This window comes from Rhea americana, unplaced genomic scaffold (assembly GCF_003343005.1).
Source record: "Rhea americana isolate MKP2758 unplaced genomic scaffold, rheAme1 scaffold_43, whole genome shotgun sequence".
Taxonomy (NCBI): Eukaryota; Metazoa; Chordata; class Aves; order Rheiformes; family Rheidae; genus Rhea; species Rhea americana.
The window spans coordinates 3073081-3089056 of NW_028186568.1; the positions used below are offsets into that span (position 1 = coordinate 3073081).

Here is a 15976-nt window from a genome sequence, read left to right on the forward strand (position 1 = left end):
TTAATTAGCTTTACCCTACACCAGTCTTCATACTGATAGCACCTACCAGAAACCTGTATCATCTTCCATGAGGGGGATAAGACATGGGAAAAGCAGACAGCCAGAGTTAGTGGGGTTTGTAATCATCAGGCAGAGTCTGTAAGAGCCCTGCAGTAGAAGAAAAAAAAAAAGAAAAAAAACTAATGCCAAATACTACAGAACAAGCAGCCAAGGCACTTTGTGTCACTTATTTTATTCACATGTACAAGTTGTCACTATACTATTACATACAATACAGAAGCTTTAAAAAACAAATACTATTAAAAACTCTTAAAAATCACATATTGCTTCAAGCTTAGATGGTATTTCCCTATAGTTTTTAAAGTGAGTTCAGTGCTAAAAATAGCTGAGGCAGCTTCCTATTCTCTTCTACCTCTAGTCTTATAGGGGCTACCAGCAAGGTCAAGTCAGGCTCCATGTATGGCTTCACTGCTGTGTGCACTGAGCTGAGAATTAAACCAGAACACAGGTCACTGCATGTAGGCCCTTGGATTGCTAGCTTGTGGTCCCTGTCCYGGTGAAAAACAAATCTGAGGCCTTTCATCCAGAGCCAGTGCATTACACCATTAAAAAAGTGAGGGGGACTGATGTATTTCCTTACAAGCTAGAAACTCGATTAAAATGTGCATCTGCTACCTGGATAAAATTCTTTACCAAAAATTGAGGCCTGTCCCTYACAGGTTTAAGTTTGTCTGTGTTTAAGTATCACCTTGACTAACTTAGCTTCCAGTAACAAAATTCGTAATTTATAGTTGTGAAGATGTAACTGCACAAGCATGCTACTCTATTTTACAGAAACATCCTTACAGTTCATTGCAACATTTTACATTGTAAACACTAGGCTTCACAACACAATAATTAAATTGCAGCATTACACACTGAAAATCTTGTTTCACTAAGCTAAGTGCTTTCAAAAACTGAAAGGAACAGACTACTATTGTTTCAAGTGAAGACCGGACAACTGTGAATGTTTTCTGTTCTTATGACTACCAGCCTTACTTTTAAAACAGAGTGAGAAGCATTTGCCACATGGCTGAATTCAAGAGTTCATGTAAGACAGTTCAGAACTCCCTTAATTGACTGGGTAAATATTCACTAGCTTTTCCATCTTTGAATGAGTGATTTGATACAAGACAGGCTTACTTCTCTGTAAGCATCTAAAGAATATGGTTAAAGCTTTTATATTTGAAAAGTTGTGCTTTTCAAATCAATTAGCTTTTTTCAGAATTTGTTTCAAAACACTAATAGCAWTTTTCCAGACTTCAGTCTGTAACATGCCAAATATACCTTGAATATACAACTTACAGTGATCAGGACTGTATTTCACATATTCAAAGCAAACCTGCTAGTCTTAGGGAATTTGGGAAATACAGAAAAGCTGCCTGATCTGCAGAGTAGTTTTCCCCTCAGTTCAAGATTTTAGTACTTAAATCGAGAATACCAATATAGCACCCACAATTATTTTTAGCTACAGACTATTTAAAAGCATGACAGTGACTCAAATGGCCTGAATAGCATCACTGCCACCTTTTAGCAAGCTTTTTCATGGGGGATAGGTTTTGACCAGACAAATTAAGAACTCCTAAAACACTCAGTACCCAGCAGCCCTCATGCAGCTGAAGTTCTTATGCTCTGCAGAACACCTGAACACCTCTGAGATGGCTCAAGTTTGGTTCCCTGTATCCAAGGCAGAAGACATTTAGAGCTCCTGTGATTATTGAGAAGGCTGACATCTAGTGGGAGATCCCTCTTATCATAAAATAGGTACTTAAGGTAGGTAGGCACATGGTCTTCTAGGCTCTTCCATTCTCAGCAGGAAGAGAACTCTAGAAGCATTGTTGAAAGCATRGCAAGATGAATCCTGCCCCACAAAAATCAATAAAGTTAATGCAGACAAATTGAGGGCACAATCCAGTTGCTATGGTTACACACTTTTTAAAAAGTCTACAAAGCCAGAAGTGTATACAGTGTTCTGGGCAACACTAACAGGCTTTTTTTTATTCAGTGCAGCTACTAAATACTGCTTGTTAGATTTCTGCCACTACTGTTCAAAGCTAGGTTGGATTTCTGAATTAAAACAGTGTCAGAAGCAACTTGAGCATATTTATAGCAGTTACATACTGGCTAATAAAATCTCAGATGGAATAAAGGCATCCAGCTGAATAGTTAACCTCCATTTTGGGCACCCACGTAAAGTCTTACAAAATTCTGATCTGATTTAGCTAAATGATGGAATACAGTCATTTTCTGAAATMCTGGTTTGTGCAGTGAAGCTAAGACTAGTCCAGGCTTTTGCTGCAGAAGTACAATGATGCTACTTGTGAAAAGTCGAGTTTAGTCAGTGTTAAAAAAAAAAAAGAGTATCAAAACTAAGCTGTAACAGCACATTTCAAAGCTTTGAAGCTCACAACTACAGCAGGAATGTAAAGCTCAGCTACCAAACTGAAAGAGTTCTACAGCAGCTTGAAAGGAAAAAACACTGAAGAACTGACAAGTGACTTCTACTAYGTAAAAATAAACAATTATATACTGTGGATTACCAGAAGGTACCTTTCTGTCCTCCCCTGATCCCCATCTCCTCCGTGAGGAGCTCTGCACCATTTTTAAGAGGCAGAAAGCTTCTCAGAGCTTTGTCTACAAGGTTTATCAAAATGATTTTCAAGTTTAAAACCTCTACCAGTATACTCATTATATAATACTACCAAATGGAATGCATATTGCACTCTGACCTCACTGAGCATAGAAAGAAATTCGTAAGTTTAAAAAATAGACTTCACTACACAGAAGCCAACCCTCTCCATTGATAAACTGGCATTGAAATGATTAAACACAAAAGTGTGACCACAGGCTTAATAGTGATGCCAAGTCAATACTAGTACAACAAGCAACTGATTGAGCGGCAGCTATCAAATAATGATTGTCCACATCAGTCATTTGGTACAAGTCACAGCAACTCAAAGTAATCCTGCAACTATTCTGTGCTCTGAAAATAAGTGGTCCCAAGATTGGCAAGTAATTTATTCCAATGACTTAAACGGCAATTAAAAAAATAAGAAAATATCAGCAGATTCACTAATCAAGTTCTGGGGGTTTTAAGTTTTTATATACAGACTACACTTGACAATTTTCTACATAAAGCATCCACATTTATTAGTGCTGTTCATCAGGACCCCCCCCATCTTTGTTACCTGTCTTGATCTACTTATTTTGGGAGAAGTATTGAACCAAATAGCACTATAAATGCAAATGCTTCTTCATCATATCTTTAAAGTCTTCCCCCTAAATTATCTACTGATCATTTGGAGGACTTAAGAACTTTTGAATTAATGGTCAACAAATTATTTAACCAACATCAAGAAAGTGTTTGCTTAGGCTGCCAGTACTCCAATGTTCTTCTCCTACCTTCAGGAGAGGCCCTGAAATTTAAATTCCCAAAAGGGGAACTGTTTAAAAATCTGTGTAGCTATATTCAAAAGCTTCTTCAAATGCTATGGCTCCAACTATACACCCCAGTGTGAGGTAGGTAGCCAACTTACAAATATTGTAACAAACAGCTGGAAACTCCCTGTAAAAACCTTGCATAAGTAGTTTGGTTCCTTGYACCAGTGTCCTGATATGCTTCACTTCTTTGAAGATGCTTAAGGAAATCAATTCACCGAGCTCTTGCTGAGTAGCATCTCATGTACTCTGTCATCCAGGGGTTATCTGGTGGGGAAGGCTTTATTCGCCAAGCTTTCTCTGCTTCTGCAGATCGTACTCGCCTCTGAGAAAGTTTCCTTTTCTCCACTTGTCTCCTGTTCTTTGCTCGTAGGGCAGATTCATGAATCTAAAAGATCAGAGTTAGTGTTAGAGTAGAAAACAGCCTAAGATGCCCCCTCCCCCCAAAAGATGAGGGTCACTTCCTACTCCCCCCAGCCTCCCATCCTGAAGAAATAGGGTTTAGTAGCGAGGTTGCATTTTTTGTTATTTATAACCACTAACAGAAGTATAGAACTGTGGGGGAAAAAATGCCTCCACTTCAAATCTGTATTATCCCTCCCATTTCATGCTATTAAAAAGCAATTAAGATGCAAAGAAACATTCAAGATTTTGTAAGTTCTGACACTTCTTAAAACCTTGTCTCTCCTATTTACCATTTGAAGTTTTTAAATTCCTAAGCATCTCTCAATGTGACCAAGCATCCTTTACTAAGCAGTAGTAAAACTAATCCTTAGCAACTCCTCACAGGACAGTAACTTAATCTTGATGTCATGCTATAAGAATGTCTGCAYATCTTAATCACTTTTCCCTAAATTCAGTTTTAAGATAGAGCTACATTCACTTGCTTCCATCTCCAAATTTGAATCACTGTGTCTTATCTCAGGGAGAGTAACACATTTGAAGTATTCAAGAAAAATGAAAGTTCCACCTAAAGAAACATCCCTATTGACAAAATACTATGCAAGCAGTTTTCRTAATTGCAAATGTTTCAGAATACTGTCCTTGCACTCCAACCCTAAGCCCTTATCTTTAAGGTTCTGTAGCTTCATACCCAGCATAAAAAACATTAACTCTTTGAAAGTATGAACAACACTCAAGACAGCTGCCAATTTGTTACTAGGCTCAACTACTTCCAACACTGACTAAAGCTCATCAACCCCATTACAAGTAATGTCCATTATCAGGATGGGTRCCTTCCCTCAAGGAGCAGTAAGACCCTGAGTTCCTCATTTCTGATATGAGTGATCCAGGAAAGGAAAGACTACTGCTTCAAGCCCTTCCCAAAACTGCCCAGTCAGCTGTATCTTACACATCAAGAACACCATCCTCCTTATTCCTCAGAGTCATTGATTCAGAGTCTAAATTAGCATTAACAAAACAAGACAGAGGCAGGGACACATTGCTGATTGTTTACCAGGCCTGAAGCACACTATAAAAGAAAATAAACGGAACTGTTGTAACACTAAGGTTAATGTTTCTTGCTAAGCAAGTAAACCTGATCCATTGGAGTTCTGATAGTATCTCTAACTGTGTACACTGTAATTATGTTATTTTGCTAATGTCTACAGTGATGCAATGCAGACATTCTACTGCCAAGATTCCCCAACTTCAACCCACTGAAGCAGGCTGTTAAAATGCATCTTAGCAGCAAAGCATTCATACATTCCCAATGAAGCTCCTGTTCCCAGAGATTGCCCCAGGAAATTCATCCTTCCACAGCTTAAACACTACCCTTGTGTTTATGTACCTGTCTGCCTGCWCTGGGACGCTTGGCGCTAACTGCCTGATGCTTTTCTCTTGTCATGARGTTCAGAATGCAGAAATACATTTATAACAGCCACTTTGCTGGTAGCACTGTAACAGCCAGAAACAAGATAACCAAGCATTAATCAGAATTTGCATATACTAGTGAAGCATGAAGAGTTTCAAAATGGATTAGTAGTTAATCTATCGGCTTTGCACATATGAAACTTCAGGTTTATTGCTATAGTAATTTTTTATGCAGGAATATTAATAGTAGTGCTGTACTGTCAATCCTACCAACAATTAATACACACTTCTTTCTCCATGCCTGTATGGGTTCTTGAACACCATCTAGAAGTGTTAACTCTCCAGTAAGAAATGYGTTAACAGCTTTCTACATGGACCACAGGTTATAGCTGTATTACTAGATAAAGCAGATACATGGGGCAGCTAGTATGAAAACTCTTATCTAATGTTTCATAAGAAATTACCTGGCCTTAAACACAACTGTACAAAAGCACTCTTGTTATACTCATCTTTACTCATGAGGTGATCATCATCTTTCCTGCAAAACTGGCAATCAGATATAGGCAGATGTGTTCCTTTAATTAATAAGGACTCTSCATTTCCCAGATTAAGTTTTGTATGTCCTGAAAGATTTTATGCATTCACTGTACACTTTCAGCATTAGCATGCTTTAGAGGTAGGACTAGTGTTGACTCCATTTTGATGCAGCATAAAATCCATTTTTCTTAAAAAAAAAAAAAGATTTCTGGGATTGTCATCTTAGTCCTCAAGACAAAAAATCTGAGGACTCAATTAGATACTAGGGGAAACTGGCTGTCTTTGGAGTACGAAGTTAGGCATCCAAAGATACAGATTTTTCTCCTGGACACTTTGAAAGCCTTTTCTCAGATACCCTACTGCCTGAGGGCTACCTGAAGGGATTCACTTGCATACAGCTCAAATCTTAATCAAGCCTGGAGGAAAGAGACCAAACCTCAAGGGACTCAAGCAGAAGCAGCCCCTAACTCACTCCTCCTGCATAATGCAGCATGACCACAATAAGCTAGTGCTTACAAGGCATTATCACCCACAGCAAAACACAGATGCTGTTGAAGTCCTCACACTGCCCTGCAAGAWCACAAATAAAAGCATCCCTAGGAAGTTTTGCCTAGGTATTAGATATCTTCAGCCTGCAGATGAAACAGTTTAATTACAGCAGTTTTAAAAGTTTTCCACTTACGTCATTCACTGAAGCAGAAGCACAAACGTTGTGAGTTTTCTGGCTTCCAGTATCTGTCTGCCTTTCCCCCCACCCATACAGAGCAAAGGGATGTTTATGTTCCTTTGGTGCATCTGTCTTCTGAGGACTTTTGGCTGACTTCCGATCATTGCGACTGGACAAGGCACTTCGACTTGGACGTTGTCCTGTACTGCTGGTTTTGTCCATTTCCTTCACAGAAAGGTGTTCTACAGTTTTTTCTTGTTCTTCTCTCTGCTGCTTTTCTTGATCTTCTCTTTTTTCTAAAAATAAAGTTACACTTTAAATACATTGTCATTGGGAATTTGTCTGATCTGCTGAGCCTCTCTTGATACATCATGGCAGTTTGTTTTTAGAAATAAGAGCTCACTAATTCCTTAGCAGCAGAGGTATMCCTTTGTTAACATTATGTCTTTAGTAACCACAATATCATTTAAGTCCCTCTGTACATCACTATCCTCATATTTAAACATGCCCTCACTAGTGAGGCTACAGATACCTAGTAGCCACATGCAGTACTGTAAATGCTGCAAGATTGTTTCCAGTGATCTTCTGAAAGATGAAAGGATGAAATAGTGAGGACAGAAGAGCAAAGATCAACTTCTGAGTGGCATTGAGATGCTGCCAGCCAGTCACTGAAGAACAAGTCTAATCAAAGTAAATAAAATACAGAACTCCTCACATCATGAAGTTTTATGGGCACATCATGAAAAGAATTTGTACTCCATTTTCAGACTCCTTGATTATACATCTTGATGAAGGTTTTCTTTATAGGAAGGGTAAGCATGAAGCAAAAGTTTACCCATACTATCAGTTTTGTGAAGTAATGGTGCTTTGGATGTTTTACTTAAAGCCTCATACCCAGAGAACAACACCAGCCTACGTTTGTTTCCCCCACATATGCTTTTAAAAGTTACCAAGCTAAAGGTCCAGCATTTGTCCTCCAGACATAAGGTATATAGAGGTTTGTGAGGGAAAATTTAATATGCAGCTTTCTTAAACTTGCAGGCAAAGATTAACACTGAAGGCTGAATCAGCATTATGTGATAAATTAATAGTAAAACATTGAGTGATAAAAAAAGAGACAGTTGTTCTACAAAACCTACCCTCCTTGAATTAATAGAGCTATGAAGAAACTAGTTTTCCTWTGTTCCTGGGGCCTCAGAGTCAACAGCACTTAGTACCTCCTGAACGCTTACCTCTATGTACAAAAACCCAGGTCTTACACCTAAGGTGAATGAAGCAAATAGCCAATATAGCACTGCAGTACTTCATAAATCAGAATGACTAGTATGCCTTACAGCTCGTTAGTTTTACAAATAGTTCTGAACCAGTTTGATTTATAACTTTTTTTTAAAAGTAGCCAAGTGAGTGCCCAGGATAGGGATCATTGACTAGAAAACAATGGTCAAAGCTTTCTGCTACCTTTGAGATTTGAAAGATATTCAGAATTGGTGACACAAGGTCTTTAATCTGTTAATACCAATAAAATATTCTGCTTACAGGATTTTACTGAAACACGAATTCAGAAAAAAAGCAAATATAAAACCCTGTTTTAGTTCTCCATATTGCAAATCCTCACCAATTTGGAAAGGGGTGCTAGACACTGAGCATAATCCCAAAGCATCATAGGGGTAGGCAGGCATTGCAATCCAAAAATCTTTCCATGACTTAAGTCAAATATGCCTTTTGCTTAAAAACAGCTAAATAACCAAACAAGCCTAGCAGACATCCACTAGTAAATAACCTGCCTTCTCAGGTGTCCACTTTTGGGCAGTAGATGCTGCCTTCAACTGGATGCACACATTGCRAGGCATTCAAACTCTGCTCATATAAGTGTGCTAATACAGGAGTGTTTTCTGTCACACTATTTATTGCTTCCTCTTCAAGAGGCCAGCACTGTACAAAAGTGGCAAAAGGGGCCTAGCTTCAACTGAGGGATCGGAGATGAGGAAGGTATGCTTTTGAGATGACAGTTTCCTTTGAGATTCTTCTGCAAGAATTAAATAGTTAACAGGTAGAAATCTTCCCATTAGTGTTTCAGAATGCTGTGCTGCTTTTAAAAAGAAACATAATCTTTACTAAAGCACAACAGATTTTTCCTGAAAAGGCAGTTTTTTTGAGAAGATACCTGCAAATTACTTTAGAGGGTTAAATGATTGTGGCCAGACTGTCTCCAAAGCCTGCCAGTACAGCCAGTGAAAGAAAAGCAGGGACCTGTTGCAAGCTTTTCTGCTCCAAGTCACAGCATCTTCAGCCATTACTTGCATTCATTGGTGTAGAAGGAATTCATCTAGTTTAAAGCTTGTTACACATTGAGAGAYTGACTACAGACAAAACCAGAACGAGTTTTAATCATCCTCTTAAGCAGAAAGGTTTGTCTGTCCTGTGACAACAGCAATCATTCGTGCTGGCTGCCACAATTTAACTAGTCAAACAAATGCACATCCCATCTACACAGCTTTAATTGCATATTGCATCCGCTCAGCTCTGCTGAAGTAACCAGTTTGGCAGGCTGGTTAAGCATCTAGTGGTGCATTGTCCTGACATTCCCTCTGCCCGTGGAGAAGGGGACTAAGACTAGGGGAATTCTGGGGCATGCAGTGAAGGTGAGGCCCATGCTTTCTCGTGCTAACCATTAGTCCTRCTATTGTCACTTGCTGCCAGCCAGCACAGACGCCCTGGTGCTGRGTACTGCCCAGGCTATACACATTTGTGTTCCAAGCTGTGCAGGTGCAGTGCTTGGCTACAGATGCTACTGCAGTGTGCCTAAGTATGTCACAAAAACTAGCTAGCAGTGCTACAGCACCAAGAGCTGTATCTGAGTTCAATTAAGTGTCTGAAACAATYGAGAAGAGTAGCCAAGGCCAAATGAATAGAGAAGGGAGATCAGAAACAGTGTAAGCTCAGATAAGCAAAAATAGCTAGAGGAATTYCAAGTACCTCAATCCTGACTGCACTAAGTTTTTCAGACATTATCACCTTCTTGCTTTTTATCCAGCCATGGCTGACTAAATGACCTCAACATGATAACTCTAGCAATAGGGCTCTTCACCACAGCCACAACAGGCAATACACATTCATTTGCAAAATCCACTTTGTCTCTCTACAGTCTGTTCCTGAGAAAGGACTGGCTACATCTTTTTTTTTTTTTTTTTTTGGGGGGGGGGAGGTGTNCTTTTTTTTTTTTTTTTTTGGGGGGGGGGAGGTGTTAAGAATCTCTTTCCAGGCACAAAGCTTCCCTCCAAAAGGAGGTCATGTCAGGAGGYACCCCTTTGGGCATGCCAGGGAAAAATTTCAGAAAATAAGATGCTGAAGGACAGATTTTGTTGTCAATCTTGAAGCAAAAGAGTTCTTTTGGAAAGCCACTCCATCCTCCCTTAAAGGGAGAACTGCACCTTCTCCACAAAAGAGTGTTTGAGTTCATKAGCAGCAGTGATGCCACATGGAAACTTCAAATTAAGGAAAAGTAGCATCTCTGCAACTGAATGTATATTCTAGCACATAGATACTACTTCAAGGCAAGTAACAGACAAGCCTGGATGCTGCTCACTGTAATATAAATCCAGATGGTATAGAGATTATTTGAGCCAGCTTGTGGCAAAATAGYAAGAGAACATGGGTAAGTGGCAAAGTGCTGCACATGTAGTTTAACAGTAAATGCTGTATGTCTGAGCATATAATAGCACTTCATTAAAATATCTCCTCTGATACCAAGTGTTTATAAGTTCATTCCTACAGTTTAAGATATTTTCAGGGTACTGTAATTTAATCTTATCTAAAAATACAGCTGATATCCAGCCTATTTTATTAGGCATTCCTTTTCACAGGAAGGTAGCAAAACAGCAGTTAATAGTAAGGAAGGAGTTACTCGGCTGCTCAGGAAGCACAACCATCAGCAACAGCAACMCACCTCTTCCATGCCACAGGCCTGCCCAAGCAGACACTGCTAAGTGCAGTAGTGCATGCTGTGAATAGAACAAAAATCACTGTGGCATTACAGGGATTAAACAAGCTAGAGAAAAAGCTAGGAACATGTTAAAACTGCATCATGGATGCTAAGTGGAACACACTGGACAGGAAGGGATTAAGTGCTTAACAGGCAGAACAAGGCTGCCAGGCCCACCCAACATGGCCATGGAAAGCTCCTGCTCAGAAAAGGTCACTTAAATCCCCCTGCATTGCCCAACTTACATAACAGCTCCCCTTCACAGCAGCTCAGACAGGAGCTGGTGGAGCTTTTCTCCCTTCCACAGCACTGTGTGTTATCAGGCAGACATGAATCCCTTTCTAAGGCTCTGATTTACCAGAAGTATCAATAACCTAGGTAGACCYGCAGATCAACCATATGATCTTTACATGCATGTGTTGCACTTTACAGCACTACCTCAGGTTCAGGAGAAACATTTTGAATTAAAGCTAGAAACTCTGGGTTCTGCCYATGTCATCTTCAGAGCTCTCCTGTTCAGATTTAGCACTGAAATCAGCTCCTAGAGCAAGCACAASACAGGCAACATCCCCTCTGCACATCATGACAGTTTTAAGGACTGAATATGCGACAGCCTTCCCAAAGAGGGTTGTCTCCAGGGCCACTGAAGGGGCATGTATGCAGCAATGGATATGAGCTTACTACACCTGGGCAGAAAGCAGTTACCATCTACTACAGCTAGAACAGGTTGTCATTGCTTCCAGCAAGATCATGTATGAAGCAGTGCACTGGGATAGTAGTTGAACTACCTGCAGCACAGCAGTTCAGAGTTCATTAGGCTCATACAAGCYTTATCCACAGCAGAGTTTAGAAAGCATCAACTGTCTTGACACTGATGTTTGTTTCCAGCACAAAAAATGAAGGAACTTTGTAACATAGTATCATAGCCCCCTAAACTGGCACTACTGCCTTCTTCCCCTTCCACAACCTACTCCTTCCCAGGTCCCTGAACCAACTCAAATACACATGCATCACTATGGCAAATGCTATTAGGGAATAATAGTCTGAAATTTGGTCTTCTGCTGAGCTGCACTAATCCAGATCAGTGACTTTCAGGCTATCATATGTGGCAACTGCTTTAACAGCAGTGACAAACTGGTGTCATTTAAGACTTGTGTACAAAAACACTCAAGGTTAAAATGTAATAAGAATGGAAAGATGGCTTTATCCTGTATTTGCATGCAGTAGTATCATTTCACAAACATAGGTTTGTCAGCACARATGCTGTCAAGAGCTCCTGTCTTTCACTTACCAGCCAAATCATTCTGCTGACAGTTTTGAGGATGTGTCCACTAGAGCAGTTGATTTAGGTTAGGTTAAAGTTTTACTGGATTATGTTTAAGCACATCAATGCTYGGACATGTTTTACAGAACAGTCTAACAGCTGTTGCAAGTGAAAGGCCAGCAGGAATTAAGCCAGAATTGCCACTGAACCATTTTTAGATCATTCAGCTATAGCTTAAGCATAATATAAGAGCATCTCAGGGGTTCTTGCTGGTGGTACACTTTAGACTAACATCACTAAACCTTCAAATCAAGCTATAGACATCAGCTTTGTCTACACACAGAAGMAGCATTTACTAACCATAAGAGTGTATTAAAAGCAGTTTAAGAGCTGTATAAGGAACAGGTAATTGTTTCTACTAGAAAAAAATTGCTGCATGCAACATCACAGCTTGAATGCATATATTGTGAGTTGTAGCCAGAACACCAGCCTGAACCCTGCTGACACACAAAAAGCATACTACACTGACATAAGACACTTGCAGGTTCATCTTAAGGAGCAAAAGGAACACCAGCCACATGCACCATAAGAATTAGTTTACCTGAGATATTAGGCAACATTAGTGCTGGCCWAACATGCTTCACCATAAGCACTTTAGATATCATTTAGTCAGAGCCCAAATTTCCCATAGAAGTCCACAGGTCTCTTTATGGCCCTCATGAGGATGCAGCAGGATGTGGGTGGATGTCAGATTCAGAAGACAGATGTCATTAACATGAAYTGATACTCAGCTACCCCCACAGCACTTTAATATAATTAAGTTCTTCCAGAAAAAAGCAGTTGAATAATGCAAGATTCACAGAATTATAGTTTCTATGCTATCGCCTCTGCATTTTTAAAGAGACAGTTACTAAGCAAAAGAAAAATATCTGTATAACTGTCTAATACTGAGACAGTATTTTGATTGCTTTTGATTGCTATAAACTGAACAATATACAGTAAGTTCCCACTTAATTCAACAGCATAAGCCAAGCTGTTTTCAGTCATTTTGCTGAAGCTCTTAAATACTTGCAGAACTTAGTAGTTACCCTAAGCCACTTGGCAAGGAATTGAAGATTAGGTACAGATTTTTCCTCCCACTGTAAGTGTWATGTAGCAAGAGTGTAATAGAACATTAGGTGTGCTATTAAAGCAACYGTGACAAAGTTGAATCACCTTTGGGCTTAACCACACTAAGCCTCATAGCTAGATAGACCAGTGTCACTCTGTAATCCCCCTGCCACATGGAGGAAACAGCCATGCATGTACTGGAGAGTCACACTATTGCTGACTGCAGAAAACATCTAGTTTTAATTGCCTGTATGAAAAGCACATCTACAACTAAAGGTTTTAATCAGCTGCCAAAACTGATGTAACTAGAATCAAGCCACCAAGAGACTCTACCAGCCAGATCCATCCCCAGAGAACAGTCACAGCAGCAGGGAGTACGCCAAGGACTGATCAAAGTATCTTCCTGGCAAGGAAGAAACAGCCTGTAGCCTCAGCAGCAGCTGCTCCAGTTTAGATCACAAGCTCTACCCCACTAGTTCTGTCAGCAGAAGAATGATATTCTGGTCACTACTATATCTGCCCATCTGCAGATGTTCAAACTGCATCAGAAAAATTAAGAAACTTAAATTCCAAGTCCATCTTGAACAACATCTACTGTAGTTTCTGGAATTCCCAGAAGCGAAGGAACCACTTCCTTTTGCTAAAAGCTAAGCCTTTACCCTGTCCCACCAGAATGCATTTTTCCACACCACCCTTCCTCACTCTTTTGCCAACAGTGCAATTCCTTAGTACTTTGCACAGAAATGTTAAGTATTTCTTCCACACATACTCCAGTCTAACTTTCTGAAGGCACTACTAAACCCTGCTTGAGGGCAAAATTAGACACACTGATACTCCATTACACACAGGTTAATCGASGTGCTTTTATCGCTGCACAGCTTTAGAGAGGTGAGATGTTATTTACCCTGCAAGCCAGAAGCTGTCCAACCTCTTCAATCCAAGTGGACTATGTTTTTAAGAGTATCCATGGCCATTTCTAATACCTTGGTATTCCTAAGATTAAGTCACTGTTCCAGCTCAATAGCATTTTAGTACAGCCAATTGATGTGGCAGCTGAGTACCACACAAGTCCACACAACTGTGAGGATTACAGCTTGTTACARAACTCCATAACACTAGCCTATTCCAAAACATCAGGCATCTTACACAAAAACACTTTCGCTGTGCTGTTTAGATAACACTGTACTGAAGGACAATGGATGCAGTTTAGCCAGGAATATCAGAGTACAGATCATTCTGTTAAGCTCTGACCCCAAGGGACATTGAAGTAGGTGAATTAGTCTCCTCAGTCCAAATACATACCCAACCCCAGAACCAAGTGAAACACTACTTACAAACAGCATAAGGCCCCACTAAACAATTCAAGGACTTCCACTGCAAAGTTGCTACTGGGTAACACCAGGTACACAGTTGATTCCATATACACTAGGGGATAGGACAACCAATAGCTGCCAGATAACATTTTTTCATTATTACAGGCCAATATCTGTCAGTCAAGTTCTTAAGTTACAATCTCATCAATGTTACACCTGCCTACTCAGAACACAACCTGCATAGTTAATATTCTTCTAGCATATATTGCCTTTTGGCTTCTGAAGAATTATCAGCTCTGCACCTGCTTACACACATGCAGTTGTCCTCACTTCAGCTACAAACCCATTACTACAAACCTCAGTAGGAACCAAGCATTTAAAAGAGACAGAAGGCTATGTGTACACCTCTAGAAAAGCAATGGTGTCAAGTGCCAGTCACTGGCACATAGTCTGACTTGCTGCTGCTTCCACCAAGGAACCTGCTTATATAATGGCAGAGATGCACTGCCTCCATGGCAACAGTTTACATAAGTAGCTGTGACTCAGGATGAGTTACCACAACCTGTTTCTTTAAAGGTACACCTCACAGATGCTGCAGCTACAGCTTTCTGCTGGTCTAGCAAGTACCTGAACACAGCATTTACACAACCTTCAATCCAGAGGAGCTACTATTTCAGAACTGTGAAGTCCAGTAACTGTGCCACCAAGGTCCCAAAACCTCAGCTGTTAAGAGCTTCTATCTCTAAGCACTTACTGGTCTATGCTCTCCTAAGACACAGCACATTTCATTTAGAGTGCCATGCAGAATGTGTAATTTATGTTGCACATGAATCTGAGCCCATTCTCCTCTGCACCAGCCATTCRGTACTTGCACACTTCAACACTCTCAGGCCTCCATCACAAGCCAGAACCATGATGAAYACTCTGCGGACATCACTGACCTAAGGCAAGTCATTGCTGCTAGGAAGAGCCAAGAGGTGGCCACAGTCCACTCACGTTATCACACTATTACAGCGGCGCAGGCTGCAGGGCCAGCGCTGCGCCAGGCACACCCCATAAGGCCAGGAGATGGGCCACCGCCGGCAGGTGCCTCCGGCAGGGCCTCCGAGCCCGCTCACACGCGGCTGTAGCCAGCGAGGTCTCCGCCGGACGGGCACCGCCCCGCAGCCGCGCCAGGCCGCAGGCTGGCGACAGCGGCCCCGCTGCCCGGGCAGGAGCGTCAGACGGCCGGCATGCCGCCGCGGCCCGGCATTGCGGGTCAAACACAGCCCCACAGGACGGCCGCCGCCGCTAACGGCCGCCGCCGCTAACGGCCGCCGCCGCTAACGGCCGCCGCCGCTAACGGCCGCCGCCGCTAACGGCCGCCGCCGCTAACGGCCGCACTTCGGGCGGGCCAAGCCCCGCACCCCGCCTCTCTCCTCGGTCCCTACCCGGGCTCCGGCGCGGGGGCCCCGCCGGGCTCGTCCTCCCCGCCTCGGCGGCACGGCTGCCGGCCGGCTCGCTCGGCGCCGCCGCTGTCGTCACCGCCTCTTCCTCCTCCTGCGCGGCCGCGGGGCTGGCGGCGACCGGCGGCGAGGGGGAGCCCGCGGTGCTGCTGCCGCTGCCGCCGTCCTGCTCCCAGCCGTCCCAGAGCCAGGGCCGGTGCGCCTGCTCCAGCAGGCGGCGGCTGAGGCGGTAGTGCAGCAGCTCCAGGTAGCAGGCGCCGCACGACTCCCACTTGGGCTCCTTGAAGCGCTTCATGTACTCCGTCTTGACGCGCCGCGCCGGCACCACCATGGCGGGGCCGGGAGCCGCCGCCGCCGCCGCTCTACCCC

At 42.1% G+C, this 15976-nt stretch overlaps 1 protein-coding gene across 1 annotated transcript; it reads right to left on the bottom strand.

Moving 5' to 3' along the window:
- Nucleotides 1-193: 193 nt before the first annotated feature.
- On the bottom strand, nt 194-15970 carry CCSAP (centriole, cilia and spindle associated protein). The gene is made up of 3 exons (XM_085315485.1): nt 15593-15970; nt 6509-6789; nt 194-3865 (listed from the first exon to the last, which is right to left on the bottom strand). Exons 1-3 carry the CDS (start codon nt 15936-15938, stop codon nt 3692-3694), a joined length of 801 nt encoding a protein of 266 aa, XP_085171611.1. The 5' UTR covers nt 15939-15970; the 3' UTR covers nt 194-3691.
- Nucleotides 15971-15976: the final 6 nt, after the last annotated feature.